Below are 20,024 nucleotides of genomic sequence, written 5' to 3' on the forward strand. Positions count from 1 at the left end.
GGTGTCTAAGCTTAAACGCAGCCCGCCCAGCTCTTTCTACACACAGTCCCCACCTGCTGGTCTCACAGTGATGTGGTCTCTACGTGAGGGTCCGTCCTAGGAACGAAGTGCTCCAGGGGTAGAACTAGAGTTATAGGTGGGGAGAGAATGGGTTCAACAAAAGGAAGAATTTGGGGATGAATGTATCCCGAGCATGGTGCTGGAAGCTTTCTCTAATAAACCTACAAAGGAGGTATTATCAGTCCCATCCTGTCAAAACGAGGTAGACTTGAAGTCCCATAAGGGCTGGGGCGACAGTACTCAAAACTCCAGGCCCAGCAGAGCATCAAGTGTGCAAGTGTTTGTTGCACGGATGAGGCCCAGAAGTTCCAAAAGCAACTCACACTTCCATGCAGCAGTGGTTGGAAGCAGTCTAGCCTAACGTAGTGTAGCAAAAGGAACAGAGACTTAGGGCCTGGGGGAGCCTGTTCACATCGTTAACGTCTTTGAAATGGGAGCCACCATCCATCTCGGGTCACAGGATTAGACCAGTGTTCCCACCCCCCTTCCCGGACCCTCTTCTAAGACTTCTCTTCCTGCTTTATTTCCCAGGTTCCAGTGTCCCCTATGTGCCAGCACTTCCTCTCGGCTCAGAGCTGCTCTGCAGGGCACAGGCTGGCATGCCCTTCACCACCAGCCCTGCTTCCTACCTTCTAGTAGACTCCAGGCTCACTCTTGACTAAGTACGGAGTTTTCTCCGGGGGGCCTTCCACTCTCTCCTTATGGCAGAGCTGCTCTCGTTGCGTTCAGGAGGCGAGGACACCATGGGTACCAGCAGGCTTTATTGCAGGGGGAGGTATGGGCAAGGCCCAGGGAAAGCACAAACAGGCTGCCCTCCCTGGCATCCCCACCTCTAGAGTGAAGGTTGGACCTTTACAGCCAGACTGGAGAAGTGTCAGGGCGCCACCTGGTGGTGTCAGACACACTGGAAGGAAGGAGTTGGGGGCAGAGGTCTAGTGGAAATTTCCGTCTTGGGTGCCACACCCCAGTAACAGGAAGAACCCGGAGAAGAGTAAGAGGGCCCCCAAACCTGGGGAGGCGATAGTCTTTGGGGTAACTACTCACGCCAGCTCTTCAGGGACCAGAAACATTGTGCCTCTGGCTAAAAGCGCAGACAATCCGTGTGTTTTGTCGTTTCTCACCTCAAAAGGGGATGAAGTCACAGGGAGCGGTGACTTGAGCGGACCCTCAATGAAAATGCAAAATGGGAAACAGGACAAGTGCCCAAGAAGGGAATCCTGACGGGTACAATGTGTGGTAGTGGCTTCAGCCTGGCAGCCGCACTGTGACCCCCACTCAGACCCACGGAGTCCGCTCCCTTTTGCACACGGGCGGGCTTGCTAGGGTGGGGAGCTCTGTTCTGCTTTCAGAATTACTCTTAAGTGGCAGAGCTGTGCATTCCTCCCTTTTATTACGCTTATCCTTATTTTCCTCTCTCGCCTTCCTTCTGTTCTCCAAAGTCTGGAATCACAGATCATTCTGTCCCCCACCTCACTCCATGCCCACTACAGGCTTCTCCCTGCTTCCCCAGCCTCCCCACGCCCTGCAGGAATAGCCTGGGAGTGGGGAAGAGGCCCACTAGTTGCACGCCTAAGATGACCAGGCAGGGCAGCCCTGGCTTGGGTCCACCGAGCCAGTATCCTGAGTCTCCAGAGGCATCCCAAGCGGGGCACAGGGCAGATAGTCCCCAAGACCTTGCGGTCAGTTCGGCAGCGGATCGGGGGCTCCGAGCTAACGCGGCAGGAGATACCCTTTGCAGGTCTGCAGTCAAGGTACAGGTGTCTGCCGAAGGCTGGACGGTGGATGGGTGGAGGGGTCCGATCTGCCTGGTGGGGTGAGAGCTCCCTGTCCTTCCCCTTCAGTAATGACCAGAAAGGGTCTCCGGGGCTGGCCGGGGGACGCCCAGGCCCATCTGGGCAGTGGTGATGGTCACTTCTGGTGCCCAAGAAGGGCTTGTGCAGGAAAAGCAGCCGCCCTGTCTTTGCCCGGGGGCCGATGATTACGTGGGCCAGCTCCAGGTGACAGGCAAAGGGAGGCGATCCAGACCAGTCCAGCAGCTTCCGTGGCCCGCTCTGCCCCTCTTACCCCACCAGTTTGCTCCACTGGGTAGTACTGAAGAAGGGGTGGGCCTTGAGCCTGTTGACGCCGCCTCCTCCAGCGCCCAGGCGCCGCGCAGGATCAAACTGCAGCAGCTGCGGAGAAAGCCCAGCGGGCTTGGCAGACCCTTGTCGCTGAGGCATGGGTTGACCTCAGCCGGGGTGAGGTGGTCGGTCACCACTCCCAGCTGCCCGGCCCACGGAACCCCCAGTGGTACTCTGGGGACACTAGCGGTGTCTGGCCACCGGCATACGCCAATTTGTTGTCCCCACTCACCCTCCTGCACCCACATCAGACACCCACCGGTCATGCCAGGACTCTGCCCTCCCAGCACCCACCCTGGGGCCAGGAAGCTACCTCCTCTAGGCTGGCTGTGGCTCACCTCAGTCAGCAAGGAGGCCGCTGGGCGACTGAGCCACTCAGGCAGCTGGAGCTGGGTATGGGGCTGGATTCCCGAGGGGTGGCTCTGTGACAGTGCCTGGGAAGACACAGGGAGGGGAGCTCTGAGGAGACGACCCCAGGAACGTCTATACATCCCGGTGGCAGCCAGGATTTTACTTTCCCCTGGGTCATGTCCCACGGGGATGGTAGTGGTCGCCTTCTGCTTTAGAGCTACCCAGTGCCAGGCTGCGGAAGATGCCGGACATCCCTTATGCACAATTTCTACAGCAACCTTCAAAGTAAGTACTAGAATCCTCATCGTAAAGACAAGGAGCAGGCTCGGGAGGTGAAGGGTCTTCTGCTGGATTCAGGGTTTGAACCCAGCTCCTTCTGGCACCAAGCTTGCCAGAAGTTCTCAATCCTGGGTTGCCTTCAGGGTAGGCACTCTATCAGGAACAGCACTGGAACCGGTCTCCTTACAGAAGAAAGATCTCCAGAGCCGGCCACGGTATGCTGCCGTCAGGGCCGAGGCAGGACCTCTCTGCGTTCCAGAACGGTGCAGCTCTGGAGAGCGGAGCGGTCTTTCAGGGGTCAGAAATTGCTGCAAGAAGCAACCAGGAGGAAGGCCAGGGGCCCTGGGCTAGAGAAGCATCGGGAGGCAGAGACCACCCCACTCTGGGGATACCTGCAGCCAGGACAGTCAGAGGCCCTGGCTGTGGGACAAAAGAGGGCACCAGGATGGACCTCAGGCCACACTGCATTCGCTCCTGTCATTCCCTGCTCAAACTGCGGTCTGGCTGCTCCCTTGCTGCCTGCCCTAACCAGCCCCAGTGTGATGCTAAGCTCATCGGGGAGGGCAGAGGCTGCCATCCTGAGCAAAGACGCCTGCAGGGGGGTGGGGGGACCTTGGAGCCTCTGGCTGACCCAGGCTGGACAGGACAGCTGCTGGCCTGGACGAAGCGGGCCCGCTCTCCTGTCCTTCAGCCAAGATCTGGGGGTTACAGCTCAGAAGGGTGCAAGTCGGGGGAATGGGCCGCGGGGAACAGAGAAGCTTGGGGGGTGATTCAGCAGCCCTCCAGGAAAGAAGAGTTGGGCCCAATCCTATCCTCCCTCCAGACCTACACCCAGGCGTTCTCCAGAAACCTTCCCTGGCCATCGCAACTCAACCCTCATGTACCTAAGTTGACAGTCTCACTATTTCTAGCCACTAGCGTGGCAGGGGTGCTCAGTGTGTCTGTGACCTGGGTGGGAGTGACTTCCTAGGTCTCTCATGGCCTGTGGGGGCAGGACATCGACCCAAGGGCCAGGTCTTAGAGAACCAGGTGGCCTCCACCCCAACAAGGGCCCATTGGACCAAGCCCAGCCCGTCCTGCGCTCAGTGACACCCACCAGGGTTCCCCACCCTGCGTAGCTACTCACAGTTCCAGTCAGCAGTTCATACAGCAGAGACCCAAAGCTCCACCAGTCACAGGCTTCCGTCGGCTCAGAAATCCCACCCACCTCTGTGGGGACAAGAACACACAAGTCCCAGCCTCACCCTGAAGGGCCGGTCCCCACTCGGCTCGTCCTACCCAGACACGGCCCCTTCCCTCTCATCCTCAGCCGCCCCGGCTCAACCCGCACAGGCACCCGAGATCTAGGACCCCCGGCCCCTCCCTCCCTTCTTGCCTGGCGCACTGTAGAGATTGTCCAAAGCCTCCCTGCAGCAGTGGGGCTCTACCTCCGACCACTGGCCAAAATACGTGAGCCGGATGTGACCTTCTCGTCCAGCGCATGTAGGAATAACGGTGGACAAAAATTGTGGTCAGTCATCATTGAGCAGTTGGCATGGGGGAGGGGACTCCGGGGCTTCCCCCACCAGTCACAAAGCGGGAGCCAGGGGCTGCCCTGGGCGGAGACTCCCTAGGGCCTGGCCCCAGAAGGCCCAGAGACAACCTGGGAGCTGCTGCCCCGGAGTCTGGGTTGGGGGAGGGCTCGTTTCCCAGGCTCAACATCGGCCAACCAGACCGGGTCAGAATCCTGTGTGAAAAGGCCAGGGGGAGGCAGAGGAAGCAGATAACCTCTGAGGTCCCCTCGACTTTGGGGAACTCCCCTTCTCTGTCTGGAGGCTCCGGGGACCCCCTCTGAGAGGCGGGGTAGGTCCCCTCCCCCCCAGGCCGGGCACCTACCTGTCTGGTCCAGAAGCAGGTTCCGGGGATTGAGATCTCGGCACAGCACCCCTTGCTCGTGCAGCGCCTCCAGTGCCACCAGTGTCTCCGCGGCCCACTGCCTCACCTGCTCTTCGTTCACGTGCCAGGCGCCCCTGCTGAACCCAGGGTGGGCCCCGTCTGCTAAGGGGTGGCTCGGATTTTTGCCTCGGCTGCAGGCCCCCAGCACCCGGACAGCTCCCTGATGAACCCAAGGGAGCCCCCACGAGGGCCTCGCGTCCGAGCTCCGGCCGGGTCCCCGTCTGGCTTGGAGGTGCAGGCGGCCACTTGGGGCCCTCAGAAGGTCCGGGGGGCAGAAAGTTTGGGTCCTGGCTGAAGGGCTACCTGCAGCCTCTCTCTGGGGATCGATGGCTGGGGCCCCCCTGGCTTGGGGGAGGCTCTGAGAAGTCCGCGGAGGCTCCAGCAGGATTCTGTCCTGCAGGCGGGCGGGTCCCAGGGGGAGCAGTGCCGGGGTCTGGAGGCTGAGGGGCGAGTTGAGCGAAGCCTTCATCCTCTCTGGGCCGGAGCCAGACTTGAGCCCAGACGGTTGGGGGTGCTCCTTGGAGAGCAAGTGGGACCAGAGTGTGCCTCCTGGGCCGTGCAGAGGAGCAGCGAGCATGGGGACAGGGGAGAAGAAGAGTGTGGACACCAGGTCCCCAACTCCTGCCTCCCCCTGCATCCAGCATGAACCCTCTGCCTTCCACACCCTCACCTCTGCCCAGAATGCCCTCTGCTATACTACATGCCATGACCCATCCGAGTCCCTTATTAAAAAAAAAATCATCACGGCAATAGGTGACCCAAAAATATCTGCTCTGTGAACCAACTGCTGTCCTTATAGCTTCAGTGACCACCCTCCCACGTGGCCACTCCAAAGGAATGGGCGCAGACTAGAAAAATGAAAAGAGGCCAAGACTGGAGGAAATGGTGACAAAAGGGGACATCTGCATAAGTGCCCTCTCCCCGCCCAGGATGTGACCTCCTCAAGCCATCCCCTGTCCCCCTGGCACCGCGCACAGACCCACCACAACCTGATCCTGCCATCCTCCCCCCGGGGAAGGCTGGGACCCGTGGTCTGTGCCACACGTCTGGTGCTTGGCGCCCCCTCCTCGTGCTTGGCGTTTTAAGGGGATAAAGAGGCCATGCCGAAGGCCCGGGGAGCTGACGGGGACCCCTCAGGCCCCCTCACCTTGCACATGCTCCAGGTGCAGGAAGATGGAATCCTCGCTCACAAAGTACCGAAGCAGCTTAGTCATGTAGGGCACACCGTGCGGGATGATGGTCAGCCGCTCCCGGTTCGCCACGGGACACCTGGACAGGCTCTGGGGAGAGAGCAGGCAGGTCGGCGAGGGACAGACCAGAGGGTGCTCAGCTGGGGGACATCCTAGCCTGGCTTCAGGGGCAAACACGTAAGGGATAGAGCCACCCTGAGTAGCAACTGCCTCCCCCCAGTTCCTGACCCGGCCCTCACCCCTCTCTCTCTCCACCATGGAATCCAGGCCCTCCACCCTCTGGAACAAGGATGGGGCAGTATGTGTGTTTGTCTGGGAGGCGGGGGCCGTGCTCAGGGACAGAACAAGTAGCCTGTAGATTTGGAGGGAGCCTGGTCCTCAGATACAGGTTCTGGGTAGGCGGCTCCCCGAGGGTAGGTGAGGAAGTCCCAAGGGGAATACCGAACAACAGGGGCCAAAGGAGCACCTGCCTTTACCACGAAGGTCCCTCCAGTCACTGGGTCCTGGACCAGCTGCACCTGCCAAAGTCCAGGAGGCACCGGTCAAGGCACGTGGTAGTTCCTGGGGCTCCGTGGCCCGAGCCCCAGCCCCCCAGGTGCCTCCACCAAGGCTGACTCACTCTAGGGCAGACAGGGAAGGCAGGTTTTTGTGGTGGGGTGTGCTCCTGGCCACGCCCCCACCCCCAAGCTGACATCAGTCCTGTCCTGCTTTTCCACCTTTGTTTCCTGTGGCATCAACGCACCTGCCACCTCCTCCAGGGGCCAGCCCTCGGGTCAGGCCGGGACCCCGGATCTCCTCTCCAGAGCTCTCCGGGCCCACCCTCAGGGAGCTCTATCAACAGGGTCTAATTTCCTGTCTCCCCACTGGGCTGTGCGCAACGTGAGGGCAGGGAGCACACGCTGCCCGGCTCTGTGTGCCCAGAGTCCTACGCAGCGCAGGGGGACGGTAAACACCCCCCACGTGCACAGGGAGTGATCCGTCCTGCAGGGCTTGAGGGGGACACAGCGGGGCAGGACCTCAGAGCCAGTCACCTCTTCTGATCTCTTACTTTACAGGTGAAACAGCTGAGGTCGAGAACATAGCCCAAGGTCACCCATGAGCCAAGCCGGACCTTGGGGGGGGGGGGGGCACACAGATTTGGCATGCTCCTTTGGGTCCCTTCTCCCACCTGCCCCCAGTCCCCTTTTTAAAAATAGTCTTTCTCGGGGCGCCTGGGTGGCTCAGTCGGTTAAGCGGCCAGCATAATGATCTCGCGGTTCGGGAGTTCGAGCCCCACGTCTGGCTCTCTGCTGTCAGCGCTGAGCCTGCTGGGGATCTTCCGTCCCCCTCTCTCTCGGCCCCTCCCCCGCATACAGGCACACGTGCTTTCTCTCTCTCTCAAAAATAAATAGACATTTAAAAAACTGTTAAAAATCTACTCCCCTCAAAAAAAAAAAAAAAAAAGCCTTGAAACTTCAAGATAGCCTTCCCTGGAGGCTATCTTTGGAGAGCAGCCCTCTCCTGCTGTTGCTTTTGGTCTAGGCAGTAATATGCCAATTGTTGGGTCAGGGTCTTGTTTGGAGCTGGGCCCTTGACTCATTTCTGTGATGGGCAGGAGTGGGCCCCAGCCGGAGGAGACAGCAGGAGCATGTAGGGAAAGGAAGGCAGAAGACACAGCCGGATGATGGGCACAGGGGAGTTAAGACCAGCACCCAGATGCTGTGACTCCTTGCTGTCTGCGCCCGGCAGCCACTCCCCCTGGTGGCAGGTGGGCGTCCCCCAGCCCCACCCTGAGGAAGGCCAGGCCACTGGGCAGTCACAAAGGCCGCAGCCTAGGACCGGGTGGGTTTAGATCCTGGGCAGCTACACTGATTTTCTCATCTACCAAATGGGAATTACAAATGCCCGCCTTGCCTCATCCCTGGTGGGTCGAAGCCGTAAATAGAAAGGCCCTCTGTGAATATAAAGCCAGGAGAATGCCAGTTAGCACATTTGCCACATCACCCTGCCTCGCTGAACCTCAGAAGTACCTCCTTTTGTCAGCGGGACGACTCAAGCATAACGGCAGCCTGCACCTGCCACATAACGTGCCCTCAATAATCTGTAGTAATTGTCACTGATAAGGTTGTAGGGAAACCCCACACTGGCTATAGAGCACTTCTGTGCTAAGGGCTTTCTATAGGTTATTTAATTTTATTCCCACAGTCCTACCAGGTCAGCGTTATTAGTGACCCAGTTTATTGATGAACAAGTTGAGGTTCAGAGAGGTTTTGTTACCTATAGTCCCACCGCTAAACAGTAGGAGAGCCAGGATTTGAATGCAGGCAGGGCTGATCCCAGAGCCCCAGAGACTTAACTGCAATGGGGCACAGCCAGATGACCATGGCACCTGCCCTCCCCTCTGGGCCTCAGCTCCCCCATCATCAGTGCCCTTCCTGAGGCAGCAGTGACACACGCTTTCTGACCACCAGAGGTCTCTCCTCCAACAGCCAGAGGTGGAACCCAGCCTGGCCCCAGCTCCTTAACCAAACTGGTGCAGTGTTTGAAAAAGCAAGCAAGGAAACTCTGGTAGGCACTTAGAGAATCGAGTTTCCCACAAGTACTGACACCCTGGATAATTCCCCACGGTCCCCTGCCAAGTGGGATTCCCTACCACCTTGTCCTGGCTAAGGTCCTCTCACACAGAGTCCAAAAAGGCAGCAGTGAAGGCTGGGGAAGCCAGATAGAAAACTTGATCAGGGGCGCCTAGGGGGCTCAGTCGGTTGAGAGTCCAACTCTTGACTTTGGCTCAGATCATGATCCCAGGGCCGTGGGATTGAGCCCTGCATCAGGCTCTGTGCCAAGCACGGAGCCTACTTGGGCTTCGCTCTCTCTTACCCTCTGCCCCTCGTATATATGTATGTATGTATTACACACGCGCGCACACACACACACACACCTACTGATCTAGAAAGAATTAGTCCGAAATATTAATAGCAATTATCTCGGAGCTAGGCAGGATGATGAGGAATATATACGTATATTGCCTTAGTTTAAAATAGCTCAGGGGTGCCTGGGTGGCTCAGTCGGTTAAGCGTCCGACTTCGGCTCAGGTCATGATCTCACGGCTCGTGAGTTCGAGCCCCACGTCGGGCTCTGTGCTGATGGTTCAAAGCCTGGAGCCTGCTTCGGATTCTGTGTCTCCCCCTCTCTCTGCCCCTCCCCTGCTCATGCTCTGTCTCTGTCTCAAAAATAAATAAAAACATTAACAACTTAAAAAAATAATAAAATAAAATAAAATAGCTCAAAAGTAGCAAGGGCATTTTCCCATTACAGCCAGCAAACAAAAACACCCCCTTCCTCTTGTGCTCAGGGCTATAGGGGGACCAGAGCACTAGTCGCTCGACTTCTATGAGCCTCTGTTTCATTCTCGTAATTGCAAGACAACTATTTTAAGTTTATTTATTTATTTTGAGAGAGAAACAGAATGAGCTGGGGAGGGGCAGAGAGAGGAGACAGAGGATCCGAAGTGGACTCTGTGCTGATAGCAGGGGGCCCAACGTGGGGCTCGAACTCACGAGCTGTGAGGTCATGGCCTGAGTCAAAGTCAGACGCTTAACCTACTGAGCCACCCAGGTGCCCCTGTAAGACAATTATTAAAAGGCAGCACCGTCCAATAGAACGTGAAGGAAATATATATCCACACTGCCCAATACAGAAACCAGTGAACATATGTAAGGCTATCAAGCCCTTGAGGTGTGGTTGGTATGAATAAGAAGGAGAATATTTAATTTTTTTTTTTAATTTTTTTTTCCAACGTTTATTTATTTTTGGGACAGAGAGAGACAGAGCATGAACAGGGGAGGGGCAGAGAGAGAGGGAGACACAGAATCGGAAACAGGCTCCAGGCTCCGAGCCATCAGCCCAGAGCCTGACGCGGGGCTCGAACTCACGGACCGCGAGATCGTGACCTGGCTGAAGTCGGACGCTCAACCGACTGCGCCACCCAGGCGCCCCGAGAATATTTTTTTTTTTTTTTAATTTTTTTTTCAACGTTTTTATTTATTTTTGGGACAGAGAGAGACAGAGCATGAACGGGGGAGGAGCAGAGAGAGAGGGAGACACAGAATCGGAAACAGGCTCCAGGCTCTGAGCCATCAGCCCAGAGCCTGACGCGGGGCTCGAACTCACGGACCGCGAGATCGTGACCTGGCTGAAGTCGGACGCTCAACCGACTGCGCCACCCAGGCGCCCCAAGAATATTTAATTTTTAACTTAAATAGTGTTATGTGGCTAAGGACTACTGCATGAGGCTGTCCAGTATAGTGCTTTTTTTCCCCCAGGGTGACTGAAGGGGTTTAATGCAACAGTTTTGCAAATAAGAACGTGCCGTACTAATTAATGTCAGGCGACTATTGCTATTTGGAAGGTGGAGGGCAGTTCTGGGTGCCCTTTTCACCTTTCTATAAAGAGAAATTTTTTTTTTTTTTTCCAGGATACCCAAGGAGTTCTTGGGACCTGGAACAATTAAAGCTCTGGTGAAACACATTAACCCTTTCTTTCAAAATGCCCAAAGTATCAAAATCCCAGGAAGAATCTCTCATGGGGCAAACAAGTCCAAAAGTTTCAAGCAGATTCTCAAACTCCAAGGCCCACAGGGGCTGGCCTGTGAACCCAGGGGACAGAGCAGGGACAGGAGCAAACCAGGGGACTGGTGTCCCAAAGAGGCAGCCCCTGGGGCGCCTGGGTGGCTCAGCCGCTTAAGCGTCTGCGTCTGACTCTTGATTTCGGCTCAGGTCATGATCTCATGGTTGTGAGATGGGGCTCCGTGAAGGGTGGCGTGGAGCCTGCTTAAGATTCTCTCTCCCTCTCCCTCTGCCCCCTCTCCCACTCGTTCACGGGTCCTTCCTCTCTCTCAAAACAAAACAAACACACACAGGCAGCCTCCCCCTCCACTCCTGGCTGCCACGCGAGATTGTGAGCCAGCGTTTCCAAATCTTCCAATTTTGCAGAAGCAGGAAATCTGGACTTCTATACGAAACCTGCCAATTTTTAAATGTTGGTAACTAATGATAACTCTAAAAAACACCCCTGTGTTTGAGCCAAAAAAACAAGAAGTGACTTGGATGGCCTTCTTTTTCTTCCCCATCCCTGGCTCCTAGAGGAGGCTCAGCAATTGTGTAGTGAGGTCTCTCAGGCCCCCCGTGCTCCCTCAGAGCAAACCCCCAGGTATTCTTGTCAGAGGCCTATCTAGTCCCTGACCCACCTGCCTAGACGTTCCCAGCAAACCCTCTACCCCTGCCAGTACCTCTTTAGCCCCCAGGGGTCCCCTAGGGACCCCCAGCCCAGTTAACCTAACAACTGGCCCTCCAGGCTTCGTGAGCAAGCCCTTTGCCACCCCCTGGCTCTGTGGACAGCTGGCCCGCGCTGCCCTCCCGCCCGGATGTGCCTGGGCAGCGCTGCAGAATGGAACACAATGATAGCACATCCGGGCCCGGCTGCAGGGACCTGGGCCCAGTGGCCCTAACATCTCTCCTAATTTGGGGAAGATGGTGTTCCTGACTTGGAAATGAAACTGGGAAAGGAAGCAGGATCTCAGGAGGGAGGTGGAGTAGGTAAGCCAGGTGCCCAAGAAAGGGTAAAAAAAAAAAAGGAAAGAAACTCAGCCTCAAGGCAGAATGGTTGGGCTTGGCCTTAATTTGTGCTTTCCATCCACCCAGACACGGGCCTCAGAACACTGGATTCTGAAAATGCTTTTAATATGCGTGTCCGGGGGTTAAACAAATTCGGGAAATTCTATCATAGACCTCCTTCTTGGAAACTCATGGTATATACATTAGCATCCTAAAAGCTCTGCAAACTCCTGAAATTAAACACAAAAAAACAAACAAAAAAAAAAGTCCTGTAACTTTAACTCACTGTAACCCAAACTTGTTTGACCTGGAACCCCTCCGTCCACAATACCTGTAGTCCAGTAGGATCCCACAGGGGGAAAAGGTGGTGGCAGTCACCTCCCAGCCCCTCTGTGGGAGCGGCTGTGCTTGGCTGGGGCCACACAGACTAGCGCTGTTGGAGGGAAGGCATATGGAAGCTGGCCGGGCCTTGGCTGACAGACTGGGGCCTGTTCCAGGGACCTGGGAGGAGCAGCTGGGGGACGGCTGGGGGACGGGAAGCCTGCACGCCCCATCCCCCTCGCTCTTGTCACTAGCATTTACAGCCATCAAACACGTATCAAAAATTTTAGTGTGTGCCAGGCCTTTCCCAAAAATTATTTCATTTTAGTTCCCACATGCCCCCTTGAGGGCTGGAATCTTACCCCACTTACACATGACGAAACCAACGGGAGGGGAAGGGGTTCGCTGTGGCCATGCCGTGCACCGAGCAGATGTCCTTTGTGGGCTCCCAGGCCCGGCAAAATCCCCAAATCCCCGGAGGAGCATTTCAACTCCAGATTCCTGGGCTCAACCCTGGAGATTCTGACTCAATAGGCTTGGGGTGGGGCCCAGGCATCTCTTTTCAGGAAGCTTCTCAGGTGATTTCGATGAACGGTGGTGTTGAGAACAAGCCCTTTAGCAACTACTCAGGTGCTGCCTGGGTCGGGCAGAGGGCAGTTGAATATTGGTTCAGATCTCATGTGACCCCACTGTCTGTCCTTCCGAGTCCCCCACTCTAATGACTGTCCCGCATACAGGCTGGGATGTCAGCTCCTACCTTCCTACCTGCCCCCCAGTTAAGGCAAAGGGCCTCAGATGGGGTCAGCACGAGGGTGGGGGGTTCCAGGAGGGAAAGGGCAGAGCTGCCGAGGCCCCTCTGGGAGCTGGGACCCTCTGCAGGGCAGCTTCTGGATTGGAGTGCATCCACCACAGGAATCCCTCAGCTACCCCTGGTGGGGAGACCCTGGCCTCGGCCTGGGGCGCAGAGTGAGGAGGAAGGGGAGTGAGCAGGGCTGTGCATGCTGGGAGAGCTCCCTGCCGGCTGCTTGTCCTGGGGCTTCTGTCTTGAATCTCTGAGGGTGTGGCTTTCAGTCGGAGCCAAGGGCTGTGGAAAAGGGACTGTCTGCCTCTTCTGTTCCCAATTTTCTCTCCAGGACCTGACTGATGTGTGCCGGCGTGGGAGAAGGGTGGGGAACCACTGGACACAGCTGCTCTCCTCCCCTCGGACCCTCTGACCCCTTTCGGGCCCCTTCTGGAAGAGTGGGGGTAGCTGCTCTCTCTCCCCACCCACCACCCCCATCTGCATACACCGCCTCCTCCCCACCCGCAGCACCCCACTGTGGCTGTCGGCTCACTCACCTTCTCGATGACCCCGACCACCCTGCAGCCCCTCAGCTGCTCCAGGGCAGAGCTCAGTGTGCGGATGGGCCGGAGCCTCAGGCTGCTGAAACCCTGCGGAGGAGGGAGACAGACCACACAGCCTCAGGGCCCAGCCCCCCTCAGGCACTGCCTTCTCACCAGGCCCTCCTCCAGCTGCCAGGACAGCGGCGGGCACAAGGGGCAGAACCAGGGTACAAGCAGCACCCCCCCCACCTCACAGGGAGCGGAGAAGCCGGCCCCGACTGGCAGAGGCCCACACCTGCCCAGGGTGGTCACCCGTCCCCCAGGCAGTCCTCCTCCAAGACCCAGGGGGTTCTCAGGCTTCAGAAACCCTGTGTAGGAAGGAAGCCCCATCCATAGGAGGCAGGCGCTCCCAGGGAGGGGGAGAAAGCCTGGGACCATGTGGGTCTCAGGGAACACCCCTCGAGGACCAAGGCATGCGGCCGAGGCACCCGCGCTGGGGAAAAGCAGCCGAATAAGACGCAGAAGAGAAAATACATTTACAATGTATTTAATGTATACATTTACAATGTATACATTTAATGTATTTACATGTATTTACATTTAATGTATACATTTACAATGTAATTATAAATACTGCAGTGTATTTATCGAAGAAAATCCAAGTATATAAGTGGACCCACGCAGTTCAAACCTGTTTCGTTCAAGGGTCAGCTGCACTCACTGCAGCTCAAACAGAGCTCAGTTCAAGCTCAAACAGATGTGGGAGACTTTGAGTGTGTGTGTGTGTGTGTGTGTGTTTACCCCGTGTGGGGGTGAGACTGGCCTGGAGATGATTCACTAAGCGTTTGAAGGGAGCTAGGAGTGTGTGGAGACAGAGGAAGCCTGGGGAGAACCTGGCTCGCACAGCCACCTGCCCTGCCCTGCCCTGCCCTGCAGCCCTGGGATGTGAGGTGACAGCCATCTGGCCCTGGCCCGAGGGGGCTGGGGGCGTGGCTCAGCTCTCTCCCTCCAGGGCCCTCAGGCCTTTGGGGAGCAGTCCCCCTCACCGTGCCAGGGCTTGTTCCTCCTCCCAGAGTCCTCTGCAGGTGGCAGTTGAAGATCTCCTCGGCCCGCCGCAGATACTTGGTAATTTTCAGCTTCACAGCCTCGCGTCGCTCCTTGTTGGGGTCGACTGTGGGACAATGGGGTCACCAGGACCCACCCCGGCCTTGGAGGGCTGGGGTTCTGGCTCCCTCTGCCCATCCCCTGCCCTCCACAGGACAGAGGGCCTACTTGGGAGGCCGGCCGCAGCCTGTTCCCCAGCCCTCGTCCGGGTGGGAGACGGGCAGGTGGGGAGCGGAAGATGGGGGGAGAGGCTGGGAACTGTGGTCACCCTCAGCCTACTGAACTTCACAGTTGGCACCCACCACCTCGCTGGCTGCTGTCACACCCCGGGAAAGAACAGACTGGGGATTTCCGCATCCATTTTCAGAGAAAGGAGACAGAAGCTCCCAGAGAACGTCCCTCTGTCACCTCTGGTGCCCAGTGTGAAAAGGCCAGAGTGGGGACTGGGATTGGAGGACAAACTAATTCACTGGGCAGTCTGAAGCTCAGGAACTGGGGGTCTCTTTGGCAGGGGGCGGGGTAGGAAGCCTGAAGCAGGGCCCGACTCCCACCCCCCGCCTGACCACCCTCAGGGATCTCAACCTGGCCACAGGGCCAGCCTCTCCCCCTGGCTTGAAAATGCCTCACTTCACCCCAAACAGGCTGCTCTCTCTGGAGCACCAACCGGGTTCGGCTGGACAACATACCTACTGTTCTTCAGTGCTCAGATTAAAGTTTTGACTTCTAGAAAATACCCTATGCTAGCCCAGCCTGGCCTCAATTTCTCTCTTCCCTCCCCTCACTTCCTCCTCATTGCTCTTCCCACCTGAGATCATAATTATTGTCATATGTATCCTCCTCCCCCAGAGGGCAGGAGCCCGATACTACTCCAGGGACAGGCGCTGGGTCAAGCACCCAGCCTCTGGAGCCCAGACTCTTCAAACCTCAGCTTGCCACTTGATAGCTATGGAACCTTAGGCAAGTTATTTCACTGCCTGATGCCTCAGTTTTCTCATCTGGAAAATAGAAAAGAGGGCGCCTGGGTGGCTCGGTCGGTTGAGCTTCAGACTTTGGCTCAGGTCATGATCTCACGGTCCGTGAGTTCGAGCCCCGCGTCGGGCTCTGTGCTGACAGCTCAGAGCCTGGAGCCTGCTTCCAATTCTGTGTCTCCCTCTCTCTCTGACCCTCCCCTGTTCATGCTCTGTCTCTCTCTGTCTCAAAAATAAGTAAACATTTAAAAAAAATTAAAAAAAAAGAAAATAGGAATAAAAATAGTTCCTATAGGGGTGCCTGGGTGGCTTAGCCAGTTAAGCATCCGACCCTTGATTTTGGCTCAGGTCATGATCTCATGGTTCCTGAGCTGGAGCCCCGAATTGGGCTCTGCGCTGATAGTGCAGAACCTGCTTGGGATTCTCTTTCTCTCTCTCTCTCTCTCTCTCTCTGCCCCTCCTCAACTCACATTCTCAAAAAACAAAACAAAACAAACCTTAAAAAAAAATTTTAAGTTTTTCTTTTTTAATGTTTATTTATTTTTGAGACAGAGACAGAGCATGAGCAGGGGAGGGGCAGAGAGAGAGGGAGACTCAGAATCCGAAGCAGGCTCCAGGCCCCGAGCTGTCAGCACAGAGCCCGACTCAGGGCTCAAACCCACGAACCGTGAGATCATAACCTGAGCTGAAGTCGGCCGCTTAGCCAACTGAGCCACCCAGATGCCCCAAAACTTTAAAAAATATTTTTTAATTAATAAAAAAAAACAGTTCCTATATACTTGGAACTACAACAACATATATAGTAATTTCTGTTACCGTGAGGCTCAAATGAATTAATACAGGTAAAGCCCTTAGACCAGTGTCTGGTATATAGGAACTGCTCAATAAATGCCAGCTGTTAATACTGTCCTTCCCTTGGGGCGCCTGGGTGGCTCCGTCGGTTAAGCGTCCGACTTCGGCTCAGGTCACGATCTCGTGGTCCGTGAGTTCGAGCCCCGCGTCGGGCTCTGGGCTGATGGCTCGGAGCCTGGAGCCTGCTTCCAATTCTGTGTCTCCCTCTCTCTCTGCCCCTCCCCCGTTCATGCTCTGTCTCTCTCTGTCTCAAAAATAAATAAACGTTAAAAAAAATTAAAAAAAAAATACTGTCCTTCCCAGCAGGGCCAGCCTAGAGCCCTGTTCACTCAGCACAGATGGACAGAGGTCGGGGCAAGCCCTAAGCTGGCCCTTTCCCACTGGCCCTCGTCCCTGCCCAGCCCAGCCCTCACCGTGCACGCCTCTCAGCAGGACGTCCACGCCATTCTGGTAGTGGTTGAAGGCGGCCTCATAGTCCTCGCTGACATCACGCTCCAGGGCCAGCCGGATCTGCGTGGCTGCATCTACCAGGTAGTCACGTTTGGTCACGTCCGGGGCCCCAGGAGCCACCAGGCTGCGAATCTGCTCCAGGTACACACGGGCCTGGGACCGTGCGCGGGAGCAAGGCTCAGGCTCCAGGCCTGGGCCAGGAGGGCACTCGCAGGCCACCAGGCTCATGGCTGTTGTCCTGCAGCGGTGACCTGAAATAAACAGATGCTTTAGGGAGGCCCCAGTTGGAACAACACCCCATCTGCCTCCTGATTTCCTCCACTGAAAATTGGGAGATTAAGGGCTGGAGGGATCAGAGCTAATGTGGGTAACATCCCTCTACGGAGCCAGACCTTTTGTAAACGGTAATGATAATAGAATAATAACCTTATCAGGGCTCTTCCTTTCCATTCAAATTCAGATCAGCAGATATTTTTTGAGGACTGAGAGAACTGAGGGCATTTGTGATCCAGAGTTGCCCTCAGAGTTGTCTCCACAGACAAACTAGCATCTACTACACGGTAAACATACGATGGCCACACACGGAGGCTGTTCCTCACACTGTTCCCTCCATCCTGCCTGTTCTGCTCACACTCCGCCTACAGGAATCTCATTTGTCCTTCAGGGTTCGGTGATGGCACTTCTCTGAACAGAATAAATGGCCCCCGCTTTATTTATTTCCTTTGGTGCCAAGGTCAGCAAGTGAAAACTCCCCACCTACACACACACAGAGTTAGGCACAAGGCCTGGCCTTAAAGCCTGTGGGCCAATGAAATGACTGAGGGGCAGATTCTGGATGGAGTTAGAGGAAGGAGGATAGGATCAACCCAGCCCTAGGAAGGGGGTGGCCCTGTCCTCCGGGCTCTGAGTAGGCCAGGGAGGCCACGTGGCCTCCAAGTACCTGACAGCAGCTCCTCCCTGAGCAGTGTGTGACACGAGTGGCCAAAGGCATAGGAGCAGTGGCTTCAGGAAAGGAAAGGGCTCAGAGAGAAGCCAGCAGGGATGCCTCTGCCCCCTACTGCAGCCTCAGCGGCACCTGTGCTCTCTCAGGGCCCATTGGGAAGGGCAGGGCCTGCACTTCCAAGTCTAGGCCACTTGTGCCTCTGTAGAGTGAGGGAACAGATAGAACAGGACGGGGAGTGGGGCGGGGAGGGAAACCCACATCCTCAAGCCAGCGGGGCCTGAACCAAGGTCAGGACGCAGCCCCGGGTGGGGGGGGGGGGGGAGGCGGGGGGCGGTGGAGAGAAGGAGGGAGGGAAGCCGCACTCTCCTTGCTCCGCCCTGCCACCGAGAACATACAGCCCTGAGGCCTGTCTTCGGGGGTACCGAGGCCGATGGGCTGGGCTGCTCGAGTCGGGCCCCGGCCTCAGGGGGCCACCCTGCCGGGCTCTGTCCTGCGGGGCAGGGATACGGGGCCGCGCCTGGACACGGGAAGCGGCGCGCCCAGCCTGCGAGTCCCGGCGCGCAAGGTGCGCCGCGCCGCGCGGTCGGGCAGAGGAAAGCGGGCCGGGGGAGCGAGAGGAGGGGACACCGTCGCCTGGAGGACCGGGGGATGGAGGAGGAGCCGGACAAACCCCGTACCTGCCCGAGCCAGGAGCTCGGTCCGCGCGGCCAGACCTAGCCCTGCCGCCACCGCCCCTTCACTCCTGCGGGCGACCGTGAACCACCCGCGGCCGCCTTGCGCCCTCCAGCCAGGTGCAGGGGTCTGGCCGGGTGCAGCCTGGCCATTGGCTGCAGATGAGCTCATCCTCTAGCGTGTTAGAATAAACCACCAATCAGCACCTGGCTCCGTTTCTGCCGGCTCTTAAAGCCCCAGTGTCTGGTGAAGAGGGGCGCTGGGAGAGGGAGTGAAGATGGGGGACGGAGGGGGGGGGGGGGCGGGGAGGCGATTTAAGAGAGTGTTGCGGGGGCGGGGGTTCATAATCACCCAGGGTTGTGGGAGGGCCAGCTTCAGAACCCTAGGCGGGCTAGAAAACGCGCATGCCACTTCCGGGACTTTTCTCTTGATTTCATTCATTCAACTATTCAATACTTTTGTATTGAGCCACTACTATGCGGGAGGAAAGGGATGCTGAGATACAGCGCTGGAATAGTCAGTCTCTGCTCACGTCTTCAAGGGATTTACAGTCTAGGGAGGGACACAGGTTAAAGAACTAAAGAATACAGTTGAGATTTCATTCCAGGTGTGATCAGAGCTGTATGAAAGAAGCACCACAGGGCCTATGAGACTTATAACAAGAGGAATAGCCTGGTCTGGGGGTGAGAAGGCTTTCCGGAGGAAGTTATATCTGAAGTGGGCATACAGACCTCGCCTGCACCCCACTGCTGCCTGGACTCATACTGTCCTTACTTAGTGCATGTGCTCTCCCCCACATACCTTACCATACAGTTCCCCTTTCCCGAATCCCCACACCTCCTCCCCTATCCTCACTCTCAGCCAGAGACATGCTTCGTCCTTCCCTTGAAAACACTGGGGTTCTCTTCTCTTGCTTGCTATCTGCCCACCTGCCAGGTCTGCACCCACATACTGCCTCCCGACCTCTTCCCACAGATGACCTGTCTGTGCCCTATCAAAGGCCAGCCTTCCACCTGGGATCAACCCTGTCCCACCACCTACTCAAGGACACAGCTGCAGCAATTCTCCCCTCTCTCTCCTGCATCGTTAATTTTTGACTCCCATTGAATCATTCCCATTGGATACCAGCATAATGCTGATTCTCGCATTTTAAGAGCAAGGTGAGAAAACACAACAAAATAAAATCACTCTTGGCCTCACTTCTCCCTCTATCTACCACCCCAGGTGTGCAGCAAAGCTCCTTGAAAAAGAGGTCTGTGCTCACTGTGTCCTGTTCTTCTGCTCTTTCTTGAACCTGGTCCGATGGGGCTTTCTTCTTCAACATTCCTCTGAAATTGTTCTCGGTCAAGTTACCAATGACCTATTTGTTGCTAAACCAAATGGTCTTGGTCCTCACCTTTCTTGACCTCTCAGGAGCATCCAACCCAGGTGATCATCCCTTTCTCCCCAGGTTTCTGGATCCACACTTTCTTGGTTGCTCCTGTCTCACTTCCCAGTCTCCTTTGATGGCTCTTCTCCTCCTCTGCAGTTTCTGATGTTATAGCAGCCCAGGGTTCAGTCCTTAATGTCTTCCTTCCCTCTATCCTTACTCTCTTGATGAGGATTGCACTTAGTCTCACGGTTTTAAATAGTATCCTTCCACATGCTGATGATTCTGTATATCTCTTCTGTATCTCTTAGCCTTCACCTTTCTAACAGACTTAAATAGTTAATAGTCTAATAAAACATCTCAAATTCAACAAGTCCAGAACTAAAGCCTTAAAACAGAGCCCACATTTTGGAGACACCGTTTGCAAATCATTTATCTGATAAGGGTCTAGCATCCAGAATATATAAAGAACGCTTACTATTCAACAGTAAAAAGA

At 56.2% G+C, this 20,024-nt stretch overlaps 1 protein-coding gene across 2 annotated transcripts; it reads right to left on the bottom strand.

The window, feature by feature from the left end:
- Positions 1-804: 804 nt before the first annotated feature.
- On the bottom strand, positions 805-18,326 carry RPS6KL1 (ribosomal protein S6 kinase like 1). 2 transcript variants are annotated; one of them, XM_045451514.1, is made up of 11 exons: positions 18,165-18,326; positions 16,508-16,795; positions 14,217-14,341; positions 13,186-13,278; positions 6,406-6,453; positions 5,893-6,025; positions 4,686-5,294; positions 4,186-4,275; positions 3,937-4,019; positions 2,519-2,614; positions 805-2,270 (listed from the first exon to the last, which is right to left on the bottom strand). In XM_045451514.1, the coding sequence occupies exons 2-11, from the start codon at positions 16,770-16,772 to the stop codon at positions 2,121-2,123; spliced, it is 1,692 nt and encodes a 563-aa protein (XP_045307470.1). In that variant the 5' UTR covers positions 16,773-16,795; positions 18,165-18,326; the 3' UTR covers positions 805-2,120. The 2 variants fall into 2 exon arrangements, with proteins under 2 accessions (XP_045307470.1, XP_045307471.1); XM_045451515.1 differs by having other exon boundaries at positions 805-2,231; positions 18,165-18,324.
- Positions 18,327-20,024: the final 1,698 nt, after the last annotated feature.

This window comes from Leopardus geoffroyi, chromosome B3 (genome assembly GCF_018350155.1).
Source record: "Leopardus geoffroyi isolate Oge1 chromosome B3, O.geoffroyi_Oge1_pat1.0, whole genome shotgun sequence".
In the NCBI taxonomy this organism is placed as follows: Eukaryota; Metazoa; Chordata; class Mammalia; order Carnivora; family Felidae; genus Leopardus; species Leopardus geoffroyi.

Bases quoted from the DNA above. Each gene is read 5' to 3' on its own strand.
- RPS6KL1 (XM_045451514.1), bottom strand. From the start codon at position 16,772: ATGAGCCTGGTGGCCTGCGAGTGCCCTCCTGGCCCAGGCCTGGAGCCT. The intron at 6,026-6,405 runs GCAGGTGCTCCT...CTCTCTCCCCAG, and splicing joins GAGGGACCTTCGTGGTAAAG to AGCCTGTCCAGGTGTCCCGT. The intron at 2,615-3,936 runs GTGAGTAGCTAC...GTGTCTTCCCAG, and splicing joins ATGAACTGCTGACTGGAACT to GCACTGTCACAGAGCCACCC.